Here is a 25950-nt window from a genome sequence, read left to right on the forward strand (position 1 = left end):
CTCAGAGGAGGTTCTAGTTAATTTTATCTGATCTGACCTCCTGGTGGTAGACAATGAGTTCATTAAAGAGGACAAAGCAAACAGTAAAGTGTACCAGGGTGGAGACACTGGTGGCCAGATTTCTCTAGTCAGGAGGGATGTGATTAAGGAGGATGATATGCCCCCAAGGGAGGAGGTAAAACTCCTTGCCTTAGGGCAATTTATAACCACAGCGCCTTTAGCTCGCATTGAATTAGAGTGGGAAGGCTTACAAGGTACTCTGACTACGGGGATTCTTAAAATTTTACCAGCTGATTTATTGGTGGGAAATGACATACTATCACTACCCAAAGCTGTTAATATTGTGACTCAGAGCAAGAGGAATATGCCCCTAAATTTCCAAAAGTAAGCCTGAGGAAGAATAGATAGTTGAGAGAGGAGAGGAGTCTTCAACACCTTTATTAGCAGAAGGTAACAATGTCTCTCCAGGGGAGGGGAGGCAGGAGTCACTCCCCTCCTTGCCTAAAACATCTCTCTGTGCAAGAAAAAAACAAATGGAGTTTTCTGCAGAACAAAGTGCAGACACCTCCATGGAGAGCATAAGGGAGGCCATGCTCAGTAATGCCTCAGAAAAAGAGAACAAGGTGAGGTTCTTTATAGAAGAGGGGAGGATTTATAGGGAGGCCACAATGGGTAATAAAAAGCAGTTTGTAGGGCTCTCCAGGACAATTTATCATGCCTTCAAAGCATCATGTGAAGTCAATGTTACTAGCTCACGACTACCCGTTCGCAGGTCACTTAGAAATTTTTCTTTTGCCTCTCCCATTTGCCCAATATTCAAAATGAGATAAGGGATACTGCAAGACTTATGTCAAAGTGGAGAGAGCCTGGAGGTCTCTGCAATGCTCCTGTGCATCCTTTACCAGTGATCAAAGCAGCATTTTTCAGAGTTGCTATGGATATCATACGGCTCAGACGCAGGCCAACCCATAATGGACAAAGATTGATATTATTGGGGTTGATTTTGCCACCAGGTATCCAGAAGCAGTTGCTCTGTCTAATATGGAAGCTGAAACAGCAAGAATAATTAATCACTGGAACAATTTACCAAGGGTCATAGTGGATTCTCTGTCACTGACAATTTTAAAATCAGGATTGGATGTTTTTTGAAAAAATATGTTCTAGGAATTATTTTGGTGAAGGTCTATTGCCTGCATTATACAAGTCAGACTAGATGATCATAATGGTCCTTTCTGGCTTTAGAATCTACGAACAGCTGCTGAAGCACTGTTCTTCATATTCAGCAGGGTGGGTTTCCCAAAACAGATCTTATCAGATCAGGCATTACATTTCATGTCCCAGCTATTTGGTGAATTATGGAAGGGTAAAACAGCTGACATCTGCCCCATATCGCCCAAAAACAAATTGTTTAGTTGAGAAGTTCAACAGGACCCTAAAATCTATGCTGAGAATCTATGTAAACAAAAAGGCAAGTGACTGGGATACGTTACCCTATTTACTTACCAGAAGGTACCCCAAGAATCCACAGCATTCGCCCTGTGACAATGCACTTCATAATGCTTTATAAAAATATGCTAATGAGTGTGACTATAATATAATTGGAACATTCTTCATGCAAAAGGTCTCTTGTAAGGTATCATTACAAAGCTTATAATCTACTGAATGTGTTCATCCTATTTGTATGTATGTATCATTCTTGTATCTAAAACTAGAAATATGAAGTATTACTCTGAAGTCCTACTGTAATTATGCAAAGTGTAGGCCATTAACAACTGGTTGTGAATGACTCTGTATACTTGCAAAACTTCTTGGGTACGTGCAGGCCAGCACTGGAAGAATGAAGGCTGGGGTCTCACAGGACATGTGAACATGTCACATGACACTGTAATCCATCTTTAACCTGGTGCTTTTCCATTTAGAAGGAGGGGTGAGAACCCAGAGAGACACAAAGGATTCCCGCCTTGTGCCAAAGCTATAAAAGGGGGTGGAACAAAACAAAGGGGTCCTAGTCATGTGGAATCCCCTGCTTTTCACCTAAGACACCTGCTGGAACTAACAAGGTCTGTACCGGGGAAAGGATTGGGCCCAAACTAGGAAGAAATCTAGTCTGTGAAAAAACTTATTGGAACATCTCTGAGAGTGAGATTTACCTGTATTCAGTTTCTTAATTAGGCTTAGATCTCCGTGTTTTGTTTTATTTTGCTCGGTAACTTTACTTTGTTCTGTCTGTTATTACTTGGAACCACTTAAATCCTACTTTTTATACTTGATAAAGTCACTTTTGTTTATTAAGTAACCCAGAGTAAGTGATTAATACGGGCGGGGAGGGGCGCACACAGTTGTGCATGGCTCTCTATCAGTGTTATAGAGGACAGACAATTTATGAGTTTACCCCATATAAGCTTTATACAGAGTAAAACGGATTCATTTGGTGTTTGGATCCCATTGGGGTCTGGGTGCTGGAGACCGGAGTACTTGCTAAGCTGTTTTCAGTTAAATCTGCAGCTTTGGGAGCGTGGTTCAGACCCTGGGTCTGTGTTGCAGTAGGCTAGCGTGCCTGGCTCAACAAGGCAGGGTTCTGGAGTCCCAAGCTGGCAGGGAAAACGGGATCAGCGGTAATTTCAGCACATCAGGTGACAGTCCCAAGGGGGTCTCTGTGACCGAACCCATCACACGCCCCATTTGACCTCCAGTGTGGGAGAAATGTCAGAGGTGCCCTGGGTCTCATTAGAGACTCCTAGGAAGATAGCACGGAAACAGAAAGGGAACTGGTGGCTCAGTAAGTACAGTGGTTATGGGAAGATTTAAAATCCATGAAGGGGATAGTGCAGCAAAACCTCACAAAAAGGCAGCTCAGAAAGAATGCTACAATCGCAATACCTGTGATCATTTCATGTGGGGGATTTGGTATTGGTGTTACTCCTTGTAATAAAGTACACCTTGCAGAACTTGAGGTGGTATAAAGGGTTAAAGATGTTACTTAAAATGTACAAAGGGCCCAAAGCAGGGTTGCACCTCAAACTGTGCATATAAACCAGTTAAATGTGTCTCTCAAACATGAAGCCATTGTAAACATGATACGCAGTGTAGAGAAGGACTTTAAGACAGCTCCTCTTATTGATTTGGTGACTGAATGCCACAGTGACACTGCACTAGAGAGCACTAATCTATATAAAGGGTTAACCTGGACTGAAAAAAAATCAAGAGATTAAGGCTGTGCAGCAAAGTCACCAGCAGGTATTTTCCAGTAGGCCAGGCCTGACTCACAAAATGGTCCATAAGATTAACACTGTAGGAGCACAGCCTGCACTCAGAGGAGCATGCCGGGTGATTGGTAAAATGCAGGAGCAGGTAAGTTAGGAGATAGCAAGCATGCTGGAAATGGGAATAATTGCAGAGTCAAACAATCCCTGGGCATCTCCAGTTGTTATGGTTCCCAAAAATAAATGGGTCTAAGATTTTTGTTGGTTATAGAAAGCTTCATGCTATCACTGTTCCTGATGCATACTCTAGGCCCAAAATCAATGACATGCTAGACACTCTAGCAGGGCAAAGTTCCTGAGCACCATGGATTAACAAAAGGGTACTGTAATATTCCCTTAGACAGTGAAGAGCAGAAAAAAAAACACACCTCCATGACTGATTCTGAACTTAAAGAGTCCCAAATGTTGCCCTTTGGGTTAATTAATGCAGGAGCCACATTTCAGAGGCTTGTTAACCAGATGTTAGCTAGGTCCAGGATTTTGCTTTAGCCTACATAGATGACAGCGCCATCTTCTGGACAGATCATAAAAACCACTTGGGATTGTCCTGAAGAAGGTCAAAGATGCAAATCTTACAGTCAAAATGTAACATAGGAACGGCCAAAGTCCCTTATCTAGGTCACTGCGTAGGATGGGGCCAAATCTGCCAGAATCTGTTGAAAGTGGAATCCATTGTTGTGACATTTCCCAGGGTACCCAGGATTGTGAGGCACCTTGCTACCACCTGCCCTCAGCGTGAAGAAGCCTTGTTTGTGCCTACTGGAGATCAGCTCCCTAACTCCATCAGCCATGGGCAACACATATACCAGGGTTTGGCAACCTTTCAGAAGTGGTGTGCCGAGTCTTCATTTATTCACTCTAATTAATTTAAGGTTTCACATGCCAGTAATACATTTTAATGTTTTTAGAAGGTCTCTTTCTATAAGTCTATAATATATTGTTGCGTTGCATGCGGGCCGGATAAAGCACAACAACCAATATGATTGCAAGCTGAATCATCTATTATTTACAATGCATCATATTATATAGGCTTCTCCATATTAGCAAACGTCAGACACACCAACATTACATTGCTGCTGATTGGTTCTTTGTCTGATACACACACTTTTCACATGCATGGCCCTTTGCTTACTGGTTTCCCATTTCCCATGCAACTTATCTGATCCCAGTTAGGCCACCTGGCGTCTGTCTCCCACGGGCTAGCTCTCAACTTTCTCATAACAACTTTATCTAACTCCTCTATTCTTATTGTCCTGCTGCTGTAACTTTCCACCAAGGCAGCATAGGGATGATGTAACCCCACAATATATAACTAAACTATTGTATGTATGTAAAGTAAATAAGGTTTTTAAAATGTTTAAGAAGCTTCATTTAAAATTAAATTAAAATGCAGAGCCCCCCTGGACCGGTGGCCAGGACCCAGGCAGCGTGAGTGCCACGCAAAATCAGCTTGTGTGCCACCTTTGGCACGCATGCCATAGGTTGCCTACCCCGACATATACTCCACTCTCAACATATGCAGGCTCCAATATCCCTCTGCAGGTTAGCGATAGGCACACTCCAATCCCCGGGCATCTCCCTGGAGTATCCAGACCTGACTCCACTGGACACTCACAGTATTCACAGATTCACTGCTTCCAAAGAAGCAGTACACTCCAGCTACTAGTTTCATGTCAGATCACTGCTCCATTTTACACACAGCACTTGGATATGTTTATAGTGGAAACAAGCAAAAGTTTATTTAATAAAGAGAAGAGGTTCAAATGATAGCAAATACAAATATTGAAAACAAATGGTTACATATAAAATAAAATCACAACATGCATTCTATAACCTGTACTTATTTAACTAGATACTTTTATGTCGTATCAAGCAAACTTCACTCTAAAGTCCTTCCAACATTTTTCAGCCTGGCCTGGCTATGATCCTTTTTTCATGAGACAGAACGTGCTTCCAGATTGTCATGTAGGTAAAGAATACTGGGCATCTCTTTGAAACCCTAGATATATCAAAACAGTCTCTTATCTTTATTCATAAACTGGACACAGTCCTGCACCGTATTCCTTCCTGCAGATCGATCTACTTGTCGATTTTGCAGTCTTGGTTAGCTGATGACTCTGTATGCAAACAGACATACCTTGTGCAACACACAACGACCACAGAGAGAGACAGGCATCTACCTGAACAGATGCCTGAACAGAACCTGTCTGAGGCATGTCACCACCTGGCATTACATGTTCTTTTCCAACAGGAGATAACAGACGCTTCTCTCTCTGTCTAGACACGAGAGTATTGTATATTGTATGCCTCAAAAAAGGATGCCTTTTGCATACTGAGCCAAACACCAGTCAAAAGATTTCACAATCTACAAGAGAGAATCTACAGGGAATAAAAAAAAAACCAGGGAGTGAGGGGAAAAATGATTTTAGTCATAAACAGGACACCCAAAGGATTAAACTGGTATGTCAGGGAATGCAAAGAAACACAGGATCCTTCACCGAGGCGGCAAGCTGACAGCATATTGCATCTCATGAAAGAAGGGCCACAGCCAGCCTAGGTGTAAAGCACTGGTGAGCAATAGTTTAGACATGAAAATATCTTGTTAATTAAGTCTAGGTTCTAGAATGCATGTTATAATTTTATTTCATATGTAACCACATGTTTCCAATACTACTACTTGATAATACTTGAATCTCTGATTTGTTACATAAGCTTATATATGTTTACTGAGAAATAAAGTGTAAGTGGTGTGTGTTAAGCAGAGCAGTGATCTGAGGTGTACCTGGTAAGCAGGGGTGTACTGTTTCTTTGGAAGCAGCCGATCTGTGAATACTGAGAGTGTCCAGTGGAACAGGGGCTGGATAATTGAGGGAGATGCTTGGAAGACTTGGGTGTTTGAAGTGTGCTAATCTGTAGAGAAGCAGCAGGGCCTTCGTAGACCTAAGGCTGGCCCATGGAGTTGGGGAGCTGACCCCAGAAGGCATGGGCAAAGCTTCCTCACTCTAAAGGCAGGTGGTAACAAGATGCCTCAAAACCCTGGGTATCCCCAGGAAGCGTCACAGGGGCCAGCAACAATTGCAGTGCCAGCCTTTTCCTAAACACAGAGACTGTTTGCTATTACCATTGCTTGGGGCACAAGCCACAGCATGTTTGGGAGGATGCGAGGCCATGGTCTCCCTTCTAGGGTCTCTCCCCGCCTTGGTCGCAGTTGGATGCACATAATACTCTTAAAGGGTAGTACAAGTATGTATACTCTCCCTGCATGCTGGGGAGCTCCAGGTTGCTTTATGACTCTCTGAGCTCTCCCTAGCACAGGGAAGCTCTGTACCATCCTCAACTCAGGGCCTTGCTTTTAAAGCACAACCTGGCCTAGCAAGAGACATTTTAGACAGTTTTAGCTGTAATGAATATTTATTGCTGAATTGTAAACATCCATTTACAGAGCTTTGCAATGGGAATATTAATATAACGAAAGTAAATCTAGAAGAATAAAAGAATGTGTCTGTTCTGCTATCTCTAGATATTTTATGCTTTCTAGGTTCCATATACCCTTTCTGCAAACCTTCAGTTTTTCCTATAATAACCATTATCTTTTTAAAGAACCTGTTTCTACTTCTCTTTCATAACCTTCTCTCTAGACTGGTTTCTCTGTTTCAAAACCAACCTGTATGTATTTCTCAGTGTAAAAAAGGGCAACAGTACCTCTGACAAAGTAGCAGAGGTTCAGAGTGCAGGGAACAAGGTGCCTACTTCCAGTACTGTCATTGGAGTGAATATCACATCATTAGATGTATAGATCAAATGTACAGCTGTGCAAAGAAAAAAAACACCCCACACACGCACACAAACTGCAGCATTGTTGAAGCCAGTGAGGAAACATCACTGTTCTAGAATTGCAAAAAGCAACCCTCCCCAATCTGCTATTTTCACCAACATTTTCACACTTAAAAACTGCTTGTGAGCCCCCTTGCCCAGTAAGCTTTACATCTTGGCAAGATGAGTCTGAAGAAAATATAAGAGGGAAATTCATTGCACATTCCCTCCCTTACTCATGACCTTATGGAGGCATGCATATATCCAGCGAGAACACTGCTAATATGAAATCTCGTAAATTTCACAAACTTGTAGGCATGACACCTGCCTGACTCTCCATGACAATTTTTGTGTTTTACAATCACGGTCATCTTTTTTTTTTTTTTAAACAAACTATTTCTCTCTCATCTGTTGCTATATGAAGGATCCACATAAAAAACAGGGGGAATAAACTAATTGAATATAAGTGAAAGCACTGAAACTGATTGTACAGAGTGCAGCCAAATGCATTAAGTAAAAAGTACAGAAAATATTTGGTCTTTTGGATCTGTCAGTTACAGTAGTCTTAGGTGTTATTTGAAATACCAGATAAAAATTTTCAGAGAGAATTGTGATTTAAAAAACAAAAACAAAACAACAAAATAACTACACTGTTATTCTATGCCAGTGTTTTAGGCCACATTTTAGCAAAGCACTTTCTTATTTAAGTACTTTGCTGAATCAGTGCCTTGAAGAAATCAACCTAAGACCTCTAGTTTTGGACTTGCGTATGGCAGTAAACAGATCTTTTATCATCCATCCATATGTCCCCTCTAATTATTTTGTACATCTGCACGATTCCCCTCTTGGCCTTTAGTTTGAGGCACAGAGGACTCTTTCCTCTATATTTATGAGAAAGTCTGGAATTTTATTTCTTCGGTTTCTTCATACAAAGTTTGTATCAAAATCAGAAAAACTTCAAGAGTTACCAGAAAAACAAGCTTTTCCAGGTTAATGTTCCCTGCATCATCCCCTCTGTTAACAGTTAATGAACCATAAACACACACACAGATAATATTACCCAAGACATTTTTTAGTTTAGGACACAATCAATTATTTTTATATCAGCTGTGTGATTTCCCCCCCCCCCCCGGCTCCCTTTTCCACTGGAGATCTCAGGCCCAGGAACATTTATCAGAGAGCAGAATAAGGTAACTGTAGCTATGCTGCTTTATTGCCTATTGAAAGATGTGAGCTTTTCTGGGGAAGACAGCAGGTGAGGGACAAGTCACCAGCACAGATTTATATTAAAGTTTCTTGTGCTCACCTCAAAGGCTGTCTCCAATTCTGCCCCTCCCTACTTGTCATTTCTTGTCCATTCCCAATCAACTCGGCCTCCTCCATTCTGCCAACAAGCAAACCTTACCAACCCATTTGTTCGCTTTTCAGACAAACATCTCCATACTTTCACCCATTCTCCCCTTTTTGCTTGCAAACTTTCCGTTAAATGATCCATCAAGATCTCGGACACGGAGGCAGCCACTCATGGTTCCAAGTTCCTCATAGAATGGCTAACACTAGTTCAGAAAAACAAATAGAAATTCAAGGGCAGATTGGAGACAATATATTCTGTCAAGCTTACTCATAAATTCCAGTCAGGATGCAGTACACTGAAATATATGAATCAGAAATTTTCTGAACAGAATATACGGCAGTGACAGTTCAGTAAATGGCAAGTTATCATCAAATTTATCACAGTATTTCCTGTACATTTCAAGCTACATGGAGAATTACATTTCCTTAAATGTCACCACCACTTGTATGGTAAATCATCACTGGTGGTGAGATACCACTGTAAAATACACTGAGTCAGTGGATATAAGACAATCACCACACCAAAATAAAAAATCTGTAGCATTTGTCCCCTTCCAAAATTTCCCCTAGATTAGATTTCTTATCTCCTTTATACCTTGGCTAACACAGACTTCCTGGCGCTCAGAAGCAGCTCCGTCTTGATCTCGTCTATTCTCTGCCTGTCCTCTTCATTCAGATCTGGCACAGAACCCTGAGGCTGGCTAGTCAGCTTCAGCTTCACCCATGCTGTGAACATAAAACAGAAAGCCAATCCCTTTATGCTGCCATTTTAATTTACAGACAGAAGTGTGCTATACACTAATTATCAGGATTGGGTGGGAACATACATTAGTATCAGAAATACCATACAATGACTAGGAATAGGACTAAATTTAAATTGACTATTATGACACCTTCTAATGACCGTAAGTGAGAACTTACCTGAATGATGCACTGTCAAGGTGCAGGTACTCTCTGAGCACACCCTTGCAACTTAATGTGGTGCTGCAAGTTGGCCCCACCTGTAATTTTCTCAAGTGGAGCTGCAATAGCTTCCACTTTAACAACCCAGAGCAAGAAGAATCCAACACACATTAACTACGTTTTAATAAGGCTTCAGCCCAGGTATCATTACATCTAACAGTTCTCAGTCCAGCAATCACCACAACAATAAATTCATCAAGCCCAGGTTCAGGGCTCCCAAACTCACAGTACACACCCAAGTCTCAGAATCAGGCCAAGTTTGTCTCTAGGTACCTCAAGGAGCAACCGCCACCCAGTGCAGCCTGCCTGGCTTCTTTACCCTTCTCCCCTCTTTCCCCCAGCTCTGCTTCCTGTTTATATAACTCAGCCCGTAGGCCAAGGCAGGGTCTTGTTATTTATCCCCAGGCTGCAGGCTCCTGTCTATCCCTTTAAGGGATATCACCCTTTTTCCCATACACTTTCACATGCACCCACTGCCTACTCCTCATATCCCAACCATCTCTAGATCCTAAATCAAGTAACATTTTCCTCCCAAATCTCTTTTAACCTAAGATACCAAGAATATCTATCTACACAAACAGAAAACAGGCATATGAGAGAGTTTCATTTAAAGCTATACAGAATCAACAACCATGTTAAGAGTTCAAATCACAAGTTACATTGATCAAGCCCGATGGTCTAGTATCAACAATTTGGTGCTGTCTATGAATTATTTTGACACTTATGTATTCAAGGTTAATTACCTCAATTTCTGGGAAGAGGGGGAAGGCTCCTTCAACTTTAAGCTACATGAAAAGTAACCTCAATAGCAAATATATGACTATTTTCAACTGGTTTTGGAAGACCTTCTTCCTCTATAGGTTACTAATATGGCAGTTTTACCTGGCAAATTCAGTGTTTTAATTACATGGAGTTTGGCATATAATTTTAAATCTACGTAATACTATAGTTAATTCTAAGACGGGACAGAGTCCAAAGCTATTAATCTGTAAGAAGACTGCAGGATCAACAACTCTGGACACAAGTCTCACATACCCACAGGGCAGAGTTGATGCAAGCTTCCCCACATCACTGTGCCTGTGTAACTCAATCCTGACATGGAATGGCCTTTCTAGGTTTGAAAAAGTAATAGTCTTCATAGCCATTCAGTCTTTGGCCGCTCTGACCAGACAGTCAACCAAGGTGCCAATTAGTGCAAATTGTGATAAGGATACCTGACTCTCAGAGGGTAAAGATTCGGTCACTATCACCAGTGCCTAATTTAAAATGGTGACACCAAAATGGAAGGCTCCATATATCCCATTACCCATCTGCTGCATCCCAAAAGAATTTTTAAAGCAGCCTCTATTATATTCATCAAAGCAGGGCCACCCAGAGGATTCAGGGAGCCCTTCCATAAAAAAAAATTGCAATACTATACAATACTATATTCTCATGGTGGCCCCTGCGGGGCCCGGCGCAAATTGCCCCACTTGCTCCCCCCCACGGGCGGCCCTGGGAAAAATAAACCTTCTGCATCTCGGCACAAACCCAGTTTTGAGAAAAATTCTTTACAAGGTATCACTGGTACTCAGCATTAGCTAGTGCTAAAAGGCACTAAAGCTCATTAAAAGGGTTGGACAAATATTTTCCATCAAAACTTTTTCTGGATCGAAAACTAGGGGTTTTTAAAAAGCAGAAAAAAAATCACGGATAATGTCTGCTTTCCTTCAAAATTTGTTGTGGTTTTTTTTAATTGAAAAGCTGAAATTAGTCTGCCAAAACCTGAATATGATTTGGGGTTTCAGAAGTGTGTGGCCAAATATTTGCTGCTTGCTGAGTTTGATTGTTTAAAGAAACAATAAAAAAATTCTGCTTAAAAAAAATCCAAAACTTTTAAACTACCTCAGCTTGTGACCAAACGCCTGAGCCCATCCAGTCAGAGATTTTTCGAGGTTTCTGATACTCTGCTGGCTTCCTTGACTCATATCTGTCTCAATAACTTTGGGTTAATTTAGGTTAGAACATAAGAACAGCCATACTGGGTCAAACCAAAGGTCCATCCAGCCCAGTATCCTGTCTACCGACAATGGCCAATGCCAAGTGCCCCAGAGGGAGTAAACCTAACAAGTGATCTCTCTTCTGCCATCCATCTCCACCCTCTGACAAACAGAGGCTAGGGACACCATTCCTTACCCATCCTGGCTAATAGCCATTAATGGACTTAACCTCCATGCATTTATCTGTTTCCTAGAGACTGGCTCCATGGGGTCCCTCACAAACTGGAGACAGTTACTGTGGGTTTGTCTTTAGGAAAGCTTATGTACATATTTCAGAGTAGCAGCCGTGTTAGTCTGTATCCGCAAAAACAACAGGAGTACTTGTGGCACCTTAGAGACTAACAAATTTATTTCAGCATAAGCTTTCGTGAGCTACCGAAGAAGTGAGCTGTAGCCCATGAAAGCTTATGCTGAAATAAATTTGTTAGTCTCCAAGGTGCCACAAGTACTCCTGCTCTTATGTACATAATCCACGAACTGAGCATTTGAGCTTGTTCCAGAATCTGGGATGAGCCTATGTTGTGCTATTTTGAGCATTTCAGTTTTCACATGTATGTGAATGGACACAGGGTGCTAAAATTAAATTAACCCAGGGGTTCTCAAACTGGGTGTTGGGACCCCACAGGGGGTCACGAAGTTATTACTGGGGGTCGTGAGCTGTCAGCCTCCAACCTCAAACCCCGCTTTGCCTCCAGCATTTATAATAGTGTTAAATATATTTAAAAGTGTTTTTAATTTATAAGGGGGGATTACACTCAGAGGTTTGCTATGTGAAAGGGGGCACCAGTACAAAAGTTTGAGAACCACTGAATTAACCCCTCTGAAGCCTCAGGGAATGCAGGGGAGGGACTCCCTTGGTAGGGTTGGGAAGGATATTGCTCTTCTCATGTGATCCCTCCCCCAGTGGCTAATTTTAAATGAAGCTACCCTCCCCTGACATGAATCTCCCTATGGCACTGAAATTAAATATAGACTATAACTTGGCATTTGAGAAATGAAAGGGATGGGAGCCCTAATGGAAAAGCTCACAGCTTGGCTCTTCTGCAAGCCTCAAACTGCTGAATGAGCTTTAGGGTAGGGAAGGCTGTGCCTCCCAAACAGCCTGACCCTGCCCCCTATCCAACCCCCACCCACTTCCTGCCCCCCGACTGCCCGCCCCCCTCAGAATCCCCGAGCCACCCTGCTCCTTGTCCCCCAGAGACCCCACCAACCACCACCACCATGGGACCCCACCCCTGCTCCCTGTCCCCTGACTGCCCCGACCCCTATCCACCCCCCTGCTGAGTCCTGACAGATCCCCAGAACGCCCACGATCCAACCCCCCCTCCCCGTTCCCTGCCCCCTGGCCACCTCCCCCAACCTCTGCCCCCTCCCTGTCCCCTGACTGTCCCCAGGACTCCATGCCCCTTATCCAACCCCCTCATCCCCTCCCCCCTCACCTGGAGCCTCAGCACTTCCAGGAGCATCCCTGGACAGCTGCAGCATGGCTCCGGCGGGGCCTGAGCTCCTCCCCGCTCAGAGCCACGTGGTAAAGAGGCGGGGCTGCAAGCTCCAGCGGGGCCTGAGCTCCCTCCGCTCAGCCTAGAGCTCACAGCCCCGCCCCCTTACCACGTGGCTCTGAGTGGGGAGGAGCTCAGGCCCCGCCGGAGCCACGCTGCAGCTGTCCAGGGACACTCCTGGATGCGCTGAGGCTCTGGGAGAGGGGCGGAGGCAGGGTCAGGTCGGGCTGAGGCCAGGGAGGGAGCCTCAGCCATTCTCGGGGGGGGGGGGGGGTCTGGGGCAAATTGCCCCACTTGGGCCCCCCCCGGGAGGCCCTGCATCAAAGTAGGTTTCAGTGTTCTCACATCTTGCATAAAACCCCTCAAGTCAGTTTAGAAAGTGATTTGCTTCTTACCACGAGCTTTTCTCTCCTCTTCCTCTGCACTTTTTAGTATTTGTGTTGCATGTAGCACAGGGGATTCATTTTTCAGAAGACTTTTGACACGGGCAGCCAGTGAATCTACACTGCTACTGTCATCGCTCTCTCGAATGCCATCTCCCTCTTTGCTGCCAGCCACACTAGTTTTCGTTTTAGCCAAGGCATGCTGAAAATCCCCAAGGTCACTGGTGATAATGCCTAAGGGCTCCGTGGCAGAAGGATTCTGCAATTCTAAAACCCTTTCAATGCTTGATTCACTACTTGTATTACTCTTTGTAACAGCCATGAGAGCAGGCAGGTTTTTATCTACTGTTGCACTACTGCAACCCTCTGGTTCTGACCTTCCTATGGATTTTGCTACCCCACACACTTCCATAGCTCCCTGCTGTGTTGGTCTAGTCGTCTCTTCCACAATTTCTTCCTTAGTGGGTAAATCAATAGCAAGAGAACTTTCCCATTTTAAACTGTGCCTGCGGGAATTCATGGTCTTCATTAGTGAACTATCTTCTTGCATGCTTCTTCTGGTCAAGGACTCATCCCATGATAATATTCTCTGAAGTGCTGGACTGATGTCCTTTACTAATCTGGAATCTTCAGAACCATCTTTTTCAATTGGCACTGACAAAGAGTGGTCGACTTCTTGGAAAGGGGCAACGGAAGGGACAGGGTCAAACTGAGTCAGAGCTATATTTTCTGCCTCTGCTAAAAGCTTCTGGATCTCTTTCAATGTGTTGGATCCAGTGAAGGAATCATTTCCTTGATCCTTGTTTAAATAATTAACAGAGGCATCTACATTTGAAGACAGTGGTTCTCCACTGACATCCATTACATCTGCATCTCCAGCCAAAGGACTATCGGACAACTTCTCTAGGCTGAGGCCAATATCCCTAGACTCAAATTTATCAATCAGCTTTTGAACATGTTTTGAAACAAGTGTGTGACCCTCTTCAAAGTCAGAGTCAGCTGGAACTGCATGGAGCATCTGGCTCAGTTCAACAGATTTTGAGATAGCTGAAGATTCTGAGCTGCCTTTGGTCGGGTGTGGGGCAGGTAGCTCCAGCTGTTGGTAGGCAATACTGCATTGACTCATTGGTCTGTCTTTGGAAGATCTTGAGAGCTGAGGTGAGAGCTCGGTGGATAATGGAGTATCAGGGCCAGCATCTGAACCCATTGGTATAGACATGCTGAGTGTGGAACCATCAGAATTAAAGCTTATCTGCGTAATGTCAATTGCAGACAGAGAACCTACCAAAAAAGAAGAAGAAGATTAATTAAGGGTTATGGGAAACAGTCACCTCAGTGTAGAATATCTGCCTTGTTCCAAAGGCCTCCTAAAGAAATGATTATTCCAGAAAATATATAAGAACCTATATAAGAAAATATACAAGAATATGGCTTCTATAAAAACTGTTTATGATCACTGTTTACTGAAATAAAGCCTTTTGATCATTTTGTACAAACTTCTAGGATTTATGTACACTCAGGAAACTGTTTCAAATAAGTGGACATTGATGTTCATAATGCTGAGATATTCTAATTTGATGTGTATTCTTTGTTCAGCAATAAAGTGAGAGTACTCATCAGATTAGACATCCCAAGGATATGTAGAAAAACACTCATGATACTTTAAAAAATAATAAAGTAAAATAAAAACAGACTGCCTGATTGATATATGCATGGGAGAGAGTTGCATCCAGCCACCTTGGCTCAGAAAGACAAATCAACTCAATGCAGAACCTCCTGGGAAGATAAGCAGTAGTGACCTTCAAGGAGTTGGTCTGAAGAGTATTAGCTATAAAGAGATTGCAAGACTGCTCTCCTGAATTGGGTATGAGATCTGGATGCCAGATCAAGGAGGAAATGTTGCATAAAGACTTATACAGTTCTCTACCCAGCAGCAATGTATATTTCAACAAACAATTCACTGTGAAGGCATGCTACAGAAGTTGCCTTAGATCTAGCTGAATGTGCTTTCATTTGTCCCACCTGCTAGCAGGGCTTTGGAGCGGAGCCCGAAGCTGGAGCGCGGAGCAGTAGGTTTGTGCCCAGAGCTGGAGTGGAGCCAGAGCACAGCAATTGAAAAATTTGATTGCGCCAAATCCCTGCCTGCTAGGTCATAGAATCATGTATTTATTAGTCCTGAACAATTTTTGTGTTGAGGTAGACTCACTCCTGGCTATATCCCCAATTTTGGGCCTCTGGATTGGTTGTATTTAGATAACTCAGTCTGACTGTTTACCTGTACCCTGGTCACATACTGCACCAGAGAAACTTGAGAAAGAGAGAAACAAAGATACACTTTGTGATGTTGCAGTCTATATGGTTTTATAAAAATATGCTAATGAGTGAATATAATGTAACTGGAATATGCTTCATACAAAAGGTCTCTTGTATGGTATCATTACAAAGCTTATAATCTACTGAGTGTGACCATCCTATTTGTATAAATGTACCACTCTTGTATCTGAAACTAGAAATATGAAATATAACTCAGAGGGGCTATTGTAATTATGCAAAGTGTGGGCCACTAATGGTGGCTTGGAATCTTGATGACTCCCATTAACCAGGACAGTTGTCTGCAGATGGCTGTGTTTACCTGTAAGTCTTCCTGTATGTGTGTGTGCTGGCAAGTGGGCAATGAAATCTTGCAGTGACATGTGATCATGTCACCTGAACTGGAATCCATCTTTAACCTGGTGTCTTTCCATTGAGAAGGAGGGAGTGGGAACCCAGAGAGGGACAAAGGATTCCCGCCTTATGCAAAAGATACATAAAGGGGTGGAACAGAACAAAGGGAAGAGAGGAGCCATCATGAAGAATCCCCTAGCTGCCACCTGAAGTGGAACAAGAGCTGTACCAGGGGAAAGAATTGTGCCCAGGCCTGGAAGGGGTCCAGTCTGAGGGGAAAAAAAAAAAAAAAAAAAAACCTTACTGAAGCATCTCTGAGGGTGAGATTATCTGTATTCAGTTTGATTAGACATAGATTTGCGCATTTTATTTTATTTTGCTTAGTGACTTACTTTGTTCTGTCTGTTACTACTTGGAACAACTTAAATCCTACTTTCTGTATTTAATAAAATCACTTTTTACTTATTAATTAACTCAGAGTATGTATTAATACCTGGGGGAGCAAACAGCTGTGCATCTCTCTCTATCAGTGTTATAGAGGGCGTACAATTTATGAGTTTACCCTGTATAAACTTTATACAAGGTAAAACGGATTTATTTGTGTTTAGACCCCACTGGGAGTTGGGCATCTGAGTGTTAAAGACAGGAACACTACTGTTAGCTGCTTTCAGGTAAACCTGCAGCTTTGGGGCAAGTAATTCAGACCCTGGGTCTTTGTTGGAGCAGATGGGAGTGTCTGGCTCAGCAAGACAGGGTGCTGGGGTCCCGAGCTGGCAGGGAAAGCAGGGGTAGAGGTAGTCTTGGAACATCGGGTGGCAGCTCCCAAGGGGGGTTCTGTGATCCAACCCATCACACACTTTTCCCAATATGAAAATATCATTGTAACATTTTTGTGAACAGCTCTTATTTCAAAACTACTGGAGGCAGAAAGCTGGTAATTGCAATGGAAACACCCCTTACTGAGGAGAAATAACCAATTGCATGAAGTGTTATGTTCTCTAAGGGTACGTCCATACTTACGGCCAGGTCGACGGGTAGCGTTCGACTTCTCGGAGTTCGAACTATCGCGTCTAATCTAGATGCGATAGTTCGAACTTTGAACGCGCTCCCGTCGACTCTGGAACTCCACCACCGCGAATGGCGGTGGCGGAGTCGACGGGGGAGCCGCGGACTTCGATCCCGCAGCGTCTGGACAGGTAAGAAGTTCGAACTAAGGTAGTTCGACTTCAGCTACGCTATTCGCGTAGCTGAAGTCGCGTACCTTAGTTTGACCCCCCCACCCTAGTGTAGACCAGGCTTGAGATTCTTGCAACATGCCTCCACCTTTCCCCATACCTTCAGATAGCTGGACATGCTTTGTTAAGGTGTCAGTTGATTCCTTCAATGTTCTGAGCTCTGATGGGGAAAATTCAACCTCTCTGATTGGTCCTCTGGGTACAAATGGAGTCAGTATAGCTGAAGGTGACTGATCGATTCCAAGATTACGAAGATACATCTGACACAAAGGGAGGACATGGAACAAAGAAGGCAATAAATATATATGGTACTATTATAAAGGAACTCAGATTTTAACTTACCCCAACCACCATCTCCAAAACACACAAAGTTTTCATTTTAAACATCCCCCTGCCCTTGAAAAGTTTGTTTCAACCTATTCTCCAGCGGATGTACCAACAACAAACCCAGACCATTGGATTTATTACATATCAAGCCATCCCTCCACTTGGTCTTAATTTTAGGCCTCCTTCTCTTGATAGTACACCTCTACCCTGATATAATGCTGTCCTTGGGAGCCAAAAAATCTTACCGCGTTTTAGGTGAAACTGCGTTATATCGAAATTGCTTTGATCTGCAAGAGCGAGCAGCTCCACCCCTCTGGAGCACTGCTTTACTGCATTATATCCAAATTTGTGTTATATCAGGTCACGTTATATCGGGGTAGAGGTGTATTCCTTTAAAATGGTCGCTAATTAAAATCTGGAAGGAAAAAATGAGGCTTTGGTTTAATAGCCCTTTCTATCAAAATGAGAACATGGCACAGGGGAACACGCCCTTCTCCTGTCCAAAAAATTACCTTAAAACTTGGGCTGGGCATCAGGAAAAATTCCTTAACATTTAAGGCCAATTATACCATGGGACAGTCTCTAAAGGAAAGTGATGGAAGCCCCATTGCTGGAACTGTTTAAATGTCTTATTGGACAAAGCAGTTGTGAAAGCATTACATGGTACAAGCCTGCACTAGCAAGGAAATACTTCCTTTTGGGTTTTTTTAAAGCCTGCTGCCTATTAATTTCATTTGGTGACCCCCTAGGCTCTTGTGTGTTGTGAGGAGTAAATAACACTTCCTTATTTACTTTCTCTACACCAGTCATGATTTTATATACCTCTATCATATCCCTCCTTACTCATCTCTTTTCCAAGCTGAAAAGTCCCAGTCTTATTAATCTCCCCTCACATGGAAGCTGTTCCATACCCCTAATCATTTCTGTTGCCTCTTTTTGTACCTTTTCCAAAATATCTTTTTTGAGATGGGGAGACTACATCTGCATACAGTATTCAAGATGTGGGCGTACCATGGATTTATATAGAGGCAATATGATATTTTGTGTCTTATTATCTATCTCTTTCTTCCTGATGTCTTATGTTCTGTCCCTACTAAACAAGAACAGTTTGAATCTAAAGAGAGCCCTTGAGATGATAACCCCATTTTTACATCGAACCAGCAGCATGCCTGTTGTGATTGCTGGAAAGTTTCTTCAAAAGCATCACTTAGATTTGTTCTTTAGAAAATATAAAAGCTTTTTGAAGAAACTGCGTTGGGGTTTTTTTATTAAAACTTTTTGTAAATCTGTTGGCTTGATATTTCACGTTTGTCTAATCCAGTGGTTCCCAAAAAACGTTAACAACCCATGAACCTCCTTTCCCTAAAATGTCACCTCACGAACCCTCTCCTAAAAATGAATATGCCTAGGGATTTTCTCCCTTACCTGAGCATAAATTATAAAAGCAGTGTTCTTGGAAATATAATTTTTTTAATTACAAGATTACACACTATTTATTAATTATTAATCATTACAGTATTAATTTTATTACATTACGAAAATGGCAACATTCTTCCAAGATCTCACTTTCGTAGCTTGTATCACTTTGACTAAGCCTGTTATAAGACAAGGCTCCTATGTTTCATCAAGGAGTATCAGATGTGAAACAGCATGAAGGTATTTAAGAAGCCAGTTCAAATACAGAGTTCCTCCTACACAAGCATTCAGGTCTTGAGCCATCCAGGCAAACAATACACGTTACAACAAAGCTTAAACTTGTTCTTCATAATAATTTTAAAAACAACACTAGCAGCCTATTTAATTTTAAAAACAGCAGAAAATATCCACTTCCCTTTCCATTTCTTTTAAGGAGTCTTGAAGTTGGATGGATACGCTTGCTTTGATCTGCATAGCTCTTGGAAGTCCCCGGGACTCCGGGCTGCTGGCCCTGTGCTGCCCGAGGTCCCTAGGGACAGCCCTGTCTGCCATTAGGGATTTTTTTCCCCTGAGAACCCCCTATAACATTTTGCGAACCCCCAAGGGTTCACGAACCCCAGTTTGGGAACCACTGGTCTAATCCCTTGCCTGCAGCTCTACACCGTTCCAAGTGGTTTTATCAGATCAGTGACTCTTTCCCTTCTCACACTGAATTCAAATTGAAGAGGAACTGACCAATTTTCTTCCCTATTCAACCTAAAGATTAGAGGAGAAATCAAGTTGCCTCGTCACTCCAGCTCCTACCCCAAATGAAGGGAGAAAAGAAAAAACAATCATCCTGAATGTGCTACTATAACATAGATTCAAGGGACCTCCCCAGATCAGTTAGGAAAATGATTCCCCTTCTCTCACAAAGTCTGCAACACCAGTGAAGACATTTGCCAGTTAAGCAAAGCCTTATCTGATTCCTTCTCATAAGAATGGTTTAAATTTCACCTCATCTGTATTATACATTCCGCACTGGCTGGGGAATGAACTAAATGACTTTTCCATCTCTATTTCTATTATTGTATTATAGACGTACATATTAATAGCCAAATGCATGATCAAATCTCCTGAGTTCTGTCAGTGATTTACGAGCAGAGAATTCCTCAAAACTAATATTAAAAGTGTCAAGTATCAGAGGGGTAGCCGTGTTAGCCTGGTTCTGTAGAAGCAGCAAAGAATCCTGTGGCACTTTATAGACTAACAGACGTTTTGCAGCATGAGCTTTCGTGGGTGAATACCCACTTCTTGCATCCGAAGAAGTGGGTATTCACCCACGAAAGCTCATGCTGCAAAACGTCTGTTAGTCTATAAGGTGCCACAGGATTCTTTGCTGCTTCTAATATTAAAAGGGAAAAGCTAATTCTGTTTATAACAGAGATAGTTTGTAGTCTCTGATTCTTACCTTTAATGAATTTCACACATCTTTCTTTCAATCTTTATCTTCCTAGGCAACTGAGAATAGCCTTATATGCACACAAAAGCTTTTCTAAGATTATTTTCGCGATGTAAATGTCAAGGAATTTTCAAGGAAAATAAGAGTCTAAGTCTGATTCCAAAGACTAAATTGTTATTAGAGAAATAATTCTGCAAGATGAAAAGCCACTAATTCTGAATTAGAAAGTCCATTATTAACATACATCTGCATTTAATTTTCACTAACACTCATCAGCTATCAGCAAAGGCAAGTGTTAACATGGCTGCCACCTATTCTGGCAGCCATCCTATATCTAGCCACTCTGAAAAGAGAGGGAGGAAAGAATGGATTAGCAAAATAAGATCCCATTGGTTTTTATGTAAGAAACTGTAGGCAGAATGGCTATCATTTTTGTGTGTGTGTGTTTATTAATCATCAGCTGTTTAAGACTTTTACACTGGGGCAAACTTTAAAGGAAAGAATATTTATAGAAGAAGCCATCTGCTTCGCCAGGAATTTTCTGTGTTGCTTTTGCTATTATTGAAGATGTGTGGGTGTGTGAAAAGTTGTCTCTTGCAGCCTAGCTTCCCCCCAGAGTCTGTGGTGGAATCAAAACCTGACATTTGGGACATCACAGTCTGCTTACACGGAAGAGTCTGGAAGGTCAGAAATGGCTTGCCGATGCACTGCAAACAAAAATTCTAGCACCTTGTCCTTTATTTCAAGGCTCTGCTTCACTCAACCCCAACCTAGATCACTGACCTTGTCTCCTTTTGCTTTTATCCTTACCTTCTACATTCAGACACTGTCACCAGCCTTTATATGCCATACATATCCTTTTCCCACTCCTACCTTCATGTTACCCTCTACGCATGGAACATTCACCCTTAACCCATTGCCCAGGCATTTCCACTGTCTTGAAATACACCCTAAAAGTGTACTACTTCCATATCAACAATGAGTAATTAAAATACTAATTCAACATTATGGGACAAATTCACTACTGCCATAAACAGGCACAACTCCATTTCAATGGTGCCATGGCCATGTTAGTCAGTAATACATTTTACCCTGACTGCAGAAAGAGTATAAGAAAATAGTGTAGCAGAAAGTGGGTTTAGAGGATTTTAGCAGTATATATTTTAAAGTTATCTTCAGTGAAGGAGTCCTTTAAAATTACTTGATTCAGTTACCTTATTTAGAATCTTCATCATATTAGCTAAGATTTAAGCTGAAGAAGTCTGTAGCTGTGGCACCAAATATTCTTACCACACATGGGATATTAAAAGCTTCTATAACTACACCAGTCTCTCCATACAATGGGCCCTTTCTTATGATGTTCCAAGCACCTTCAACTCCTATTGCTTTTAACATAAGTTGAGGCTGCTCGGTCATCCTATGATTAAACCTAAAGAGAAGTGGCAAAATTACAAGCAATATCTTACCGGTATTCTTTCTTCAATATTTATCTCTTTTTTATCTGGAGTTTTCAAAGTAGGAGCCCATAAAGGAATGACGTTATCTCCATCTAAACTGGTGAAAAAATCCCTGGCAACTACTGAAGAGGAGCTTGCAGCGGTCAAGTCAACATGGCTACTTGCCTGTGAACTAGCCAGGAGGTTTAAGCTATCTGGAGAAATGTCATTGAAATGATCCATACTGATCTGGCTAGTAGAGAGTTCTGGATCATGTGACTGTCTAGTATTATTTTCAAGACCATTGTGTTTCTCTTGCCCATCACTTGGATAGCATTCTTCCTCTCTGAGAAGTTGAGCAACCCTTTCACTGGAAATGAAGACATTTTGATCTGAATTTTGTCCTATGCTATTATTGTCGTCATTACCACCACCACCACTGGACCCAGTAGTGACAAGAACAGCTGTAAACTGTGGGGTTGTGGAGTCTTCTAACTGAGCACCACTTTTTCTAATTTCAGGCATTCCAGAAACTCTGCTCTTTTCGTCTGTGGGCTGAACAGCTTCATCTGGATTTGTTGCCTGAACAACTTTTATCTGTGAAGCCTCTCTGCTGATTATATGAACTGAATTGTCAGACTGAGACCTGGTAAGTGGTGAAGCATGTGCTGACTTTTTATCACAGGAATGCAAACTGGTTATTGAGCCTGTCCCTCCAAAGGTTGCAGCTAAACCACTCTTGAGGTTACCACTGCTGCTGCTCTGCTTTGATAAAATACGGTTTAAGGAATCAGCAATTGCACTGTAGGCTTTCTTCCTTGGAGAAACTCCACTCAAGCCACATAAAACCAAAGTATCAGGTATCTTCTCCATTGGCTGGTTCATATTCCAAGCTCCTACCTTTTCCATGAAATTAAGGGTAGGGAGAGACTGGATTCTTCCAGCACGAGGATACATTGTTCTTAAAGACTCATAACTTTCACTGTTTATTTCCTGCCCACTCTGGGATGCAGGATGCTTCTCAGCAGAAGAAACAAGTGTATTTGTAGATGAGTTCCTAGAAGTTTCTTCATTTAAACAAGTAAGAGAAGCCTGAAGATTTGATTTGATAGGAAGGGGCTTACCAGGTACTTCCTGCTTCTCACTTCTGCTTACAAATATCCCTGGGGTGGACTGATAGATTGGTTGAGCTAATTGTCCAAAGAATGAACCATCGTCTACAGGAAGATTAAATAAAGGTGAAATGCCTGTATTTTTATGTCCCCTTTCTATGGTGAAGTCTGAAAGAGTTAATTCACTTCTGTTAACTCCAGATGGGATTTCCACAACAGTATTTTTCTCACTGCATGTTCCACCAGATTCTACACTAGCTGTGACTGGCTGGTCAGATGCGCTGTCCTTGACACTAGTTTTGGACATAGCAGAGAGAGGCTCCTCTTTCTGTTTCCCAGACATTTTAGAAAACAGTTGTTTTTGCTGCTCATCTAGAATGGCTCCTCGGGGCTCCATGGTAACACCAGAGAACCACGATCTGCCAGAGTCATTCAAATCTGAACTATGTCCCTTGGACAACATGAACATTTCTGAAGGGTTTGCAGAACACACATCTGGGGCATTGGAATTTTTAAAAGGTTCTCTCCTTGAAACATCAGAAAACATCTTGGAGGAGCCAAGCTCAGGAACACACTTTTCTTCTTCCAGCTTCTGATGTGACTCTCTTACAAACACTTCTGACTCCCTGTCAGAAAGCTCAACATTTCCTACTCGCTGCATTGTTTCATTTTTCCCTGGGTCCCTAGCTGATATGCTCTTGCATGAAGAGCTTTCTGAAGATGAGAACCCACCATGGCTCGATAATCCTATTTCTTTTTCCAGAAGCTCAAGGAGGAGAGGAGCTGGCACATTGCTGTCTAAAAAGAAGGGATCATTATTTACAAAACCACTAGCAGCTTCCTTTGTAGTAAATAATTCTAGATGCTGTAGTGTTTCTGGCTTGTTTAGCAGTATTTTTCTATTTGGGTCTGTTACATTTTCATCTCTATTAGGGATGAAAGACTTATTGTTAATATCAAGTTTATAATTTTGATCTTCAGCCTTCTCCTTCCTCTCCACAGGTATCTGTCCAGAAAGACACATGGGGTGCTGAGACAAATAGCTGGTGCAGCTGACATCACAAGGTTCTACAGTGCTGACTGCAAGTGGGTGCTCAGACAAGGTGAAGAAGCCACCGACTGAGTCTGAAGGTATTTCAGTGCCTGTCAACTGCACAGCTTCACTGATCTGCAAAGGCTTTGAATGCTGCTCAGAAGCATCAGAAACATCAGGGGTTCCTCTGGAAGAGAAAAGAAAAAGAAAAAGAAAAAAAGTAAATGTTTCTCTGGTAACATTTATTTTCAACACCCATATTTTCTGCCTAAAAGAAACAAGCTAAAAGGTAGGACTTCTACATGAGAGCAAACAACTAGGATTTAGCAACACATACATCTGAAGGTATTACCCAAATAGATCAAGCAGATATTTTAAATACTTAAAGACGGTAATTTACATTAAAAAAATGATTACTATATCTCCATAAATAACAGTTTGGAAAGATAACTACCTTTTTTTTAAACTATATTTTAAAAAAAATGAATACCCTACACAGTATTTGTTTTAAAAATCATCCAATTTAGGATTTCAAATGTTTTTTTAACAAGGATATAAAATAGGCCAGGCCTGAAACGAACACCAGGAGTTGCAATAGTAAGGGACTTCTGCAGATTTCTTACATTTGTGTCTTCACCCTGAATTATTAGGTGCCTTATTTGCTTTTGACAATCATTCTTCTATGAGCTTCACTCCACTGGGCATACAATAGTTATTCAAAATTCATTGGAAGATCAATTCCAGCTGAATCCACAAAGTCTTAACTCACGTTATTAACCAGTAGTGAAACAGTAACACGTGACACTGGGATACAACATACTTTTTTCCTTCCTGATGCCTGGATTCTCGTGTCATGTAACCTAAATATTGACAACATTGCAAGGACAATGCCTCCAACATCGAGAGCTCGGGGAGCAGGAAAGCTCTCTATCGGAGGGTGTAGAAGACGATGGGCAAGGCGAAGGGGAGCGAAGGCTTCCCTTTGGAATGCACCGGAGGATGGGGCTCCATCGGCTCCGAGGATTCCTCCCTGGCAGGTGAAAACAGTGCTGTCAGGTGGAGGAGATCTCTGGCAGCTTGATAGGCTTCCGGCGTGGACAGGAGCTGAAGTTGTCAAGTAGGTGCTGGGGATTGAGGTGGGGCTGGACTCGACTGCCTCACCTGGGCAGGAGTCGATCTGGAAGGAGATGCCAAGGAGTGGCCCACCTGGGGTTTCACTTCTCGAAGTTTAGCCGGAGCAGAGCGGTCGTCCAGCTTTCTCTTCTTTTGAGGCACTGGCGAATGGGAGTGGTACCTACTGTCCAACAGGTGCTAAGAGGAGCCATGGCGGTGCCGGGCGCCTCTGGTGTCCTTCTTTGGTGCCGAAGATGTAGATGGCGCCATGGCGCTCCGCATCAAGGACGACGCCAACAGGGTCGGGTCTCTCGAGCCTGGGTCAGACTGGGGGCACAAAGCTGCCTCAATGAGGATCACCTTCAGGCACTGTTCCCGTTCTTTACGTGTTCCTGGGCGGAACTCGCAGCAGATCTTACAGCGATCTTTCTAATGGGTCTCCCCCAGGCACCTAAGACACGACGAGTGCAGGTTACTCTTAGGCATGCGCATGGCGCAAGCCACGCAATTCTTAAAACCCAGGGACTGCGGCATGCCACGGCGCTGGGCTGGAGAGGCAGGGAATAAAACCCCAACAACTATACTGTACTAACCTTTTAACTGGTACTACAAACTAACTGAGAACTATAGACACGGAAAAGCGAAGAGAACTGCTGAGCAAGAGCCAAGGGAAGTTCCAGCCACTGTCACTGGCGGTAAGAAGGAACTGAAGGGGTGGTGGGTTGGCAGGGCTATATATTAGGTGCCATGAGGGCGCCACTCCAGGGGGCGCCCTGGCCAACCTGACAGATACTGCTAAGGGAAAAATCGTCCAGCCAACATGCACATGCACGCGCACACACGTGATTGGAATCGACATG

The 25950-nt window shown here is 42.7% G+C and overlaps 1 protein-coding gene across 4 annotated transcripts in view; it reads right to left on the bottom strand.

Moving 5' to 3' along the window:
• ALMS1 (ALMS1 centrosome and basal body associated protein) overlaps nt 1-25950 on the bottom strand; it is a 138753-nt gene that overhangs the window by 63099 nt on the left and 49704 nt on the right. For all 4 annotated transcript variants that reach the window (XM_039541194.1, XM_039541196.1, XM_039541195.1 and 1 more), the window contains exons 5-8: nt 21863-24164; nt 17313-17472; nt 13326-14594; nt 9025-9155 (exon numbers count right to left, since the gene is read on the bottom strand). In XM_039541194.1, coding sequence (XP_039397128.1) covers nt 9025-9155; nt 13326-14594; nt 17313-17472; nt 21863-24164 — 3862 coding nt within the window. The remainder of the gene's footprint in view (nt 1-9024; nt 9156-13325; nt 14595-17312; nt 17473-21862; nt 24165-25950) is intronic.

Source organism: Mauremys reevesii, linkage group 5 (genome assembly GCF_016161935.1).
Source record: "Mauremys reevesii isolate NIE-2019 linkage group 5, ASM1616193v1, whole genome shotgun sequence".
In the NCBI taxonomy this organism is placed as follows: Eukaryota; Metazoa; Chordata; order Testudines; family Geoemydidae; genus Mauremys; species Mauremys reevesii.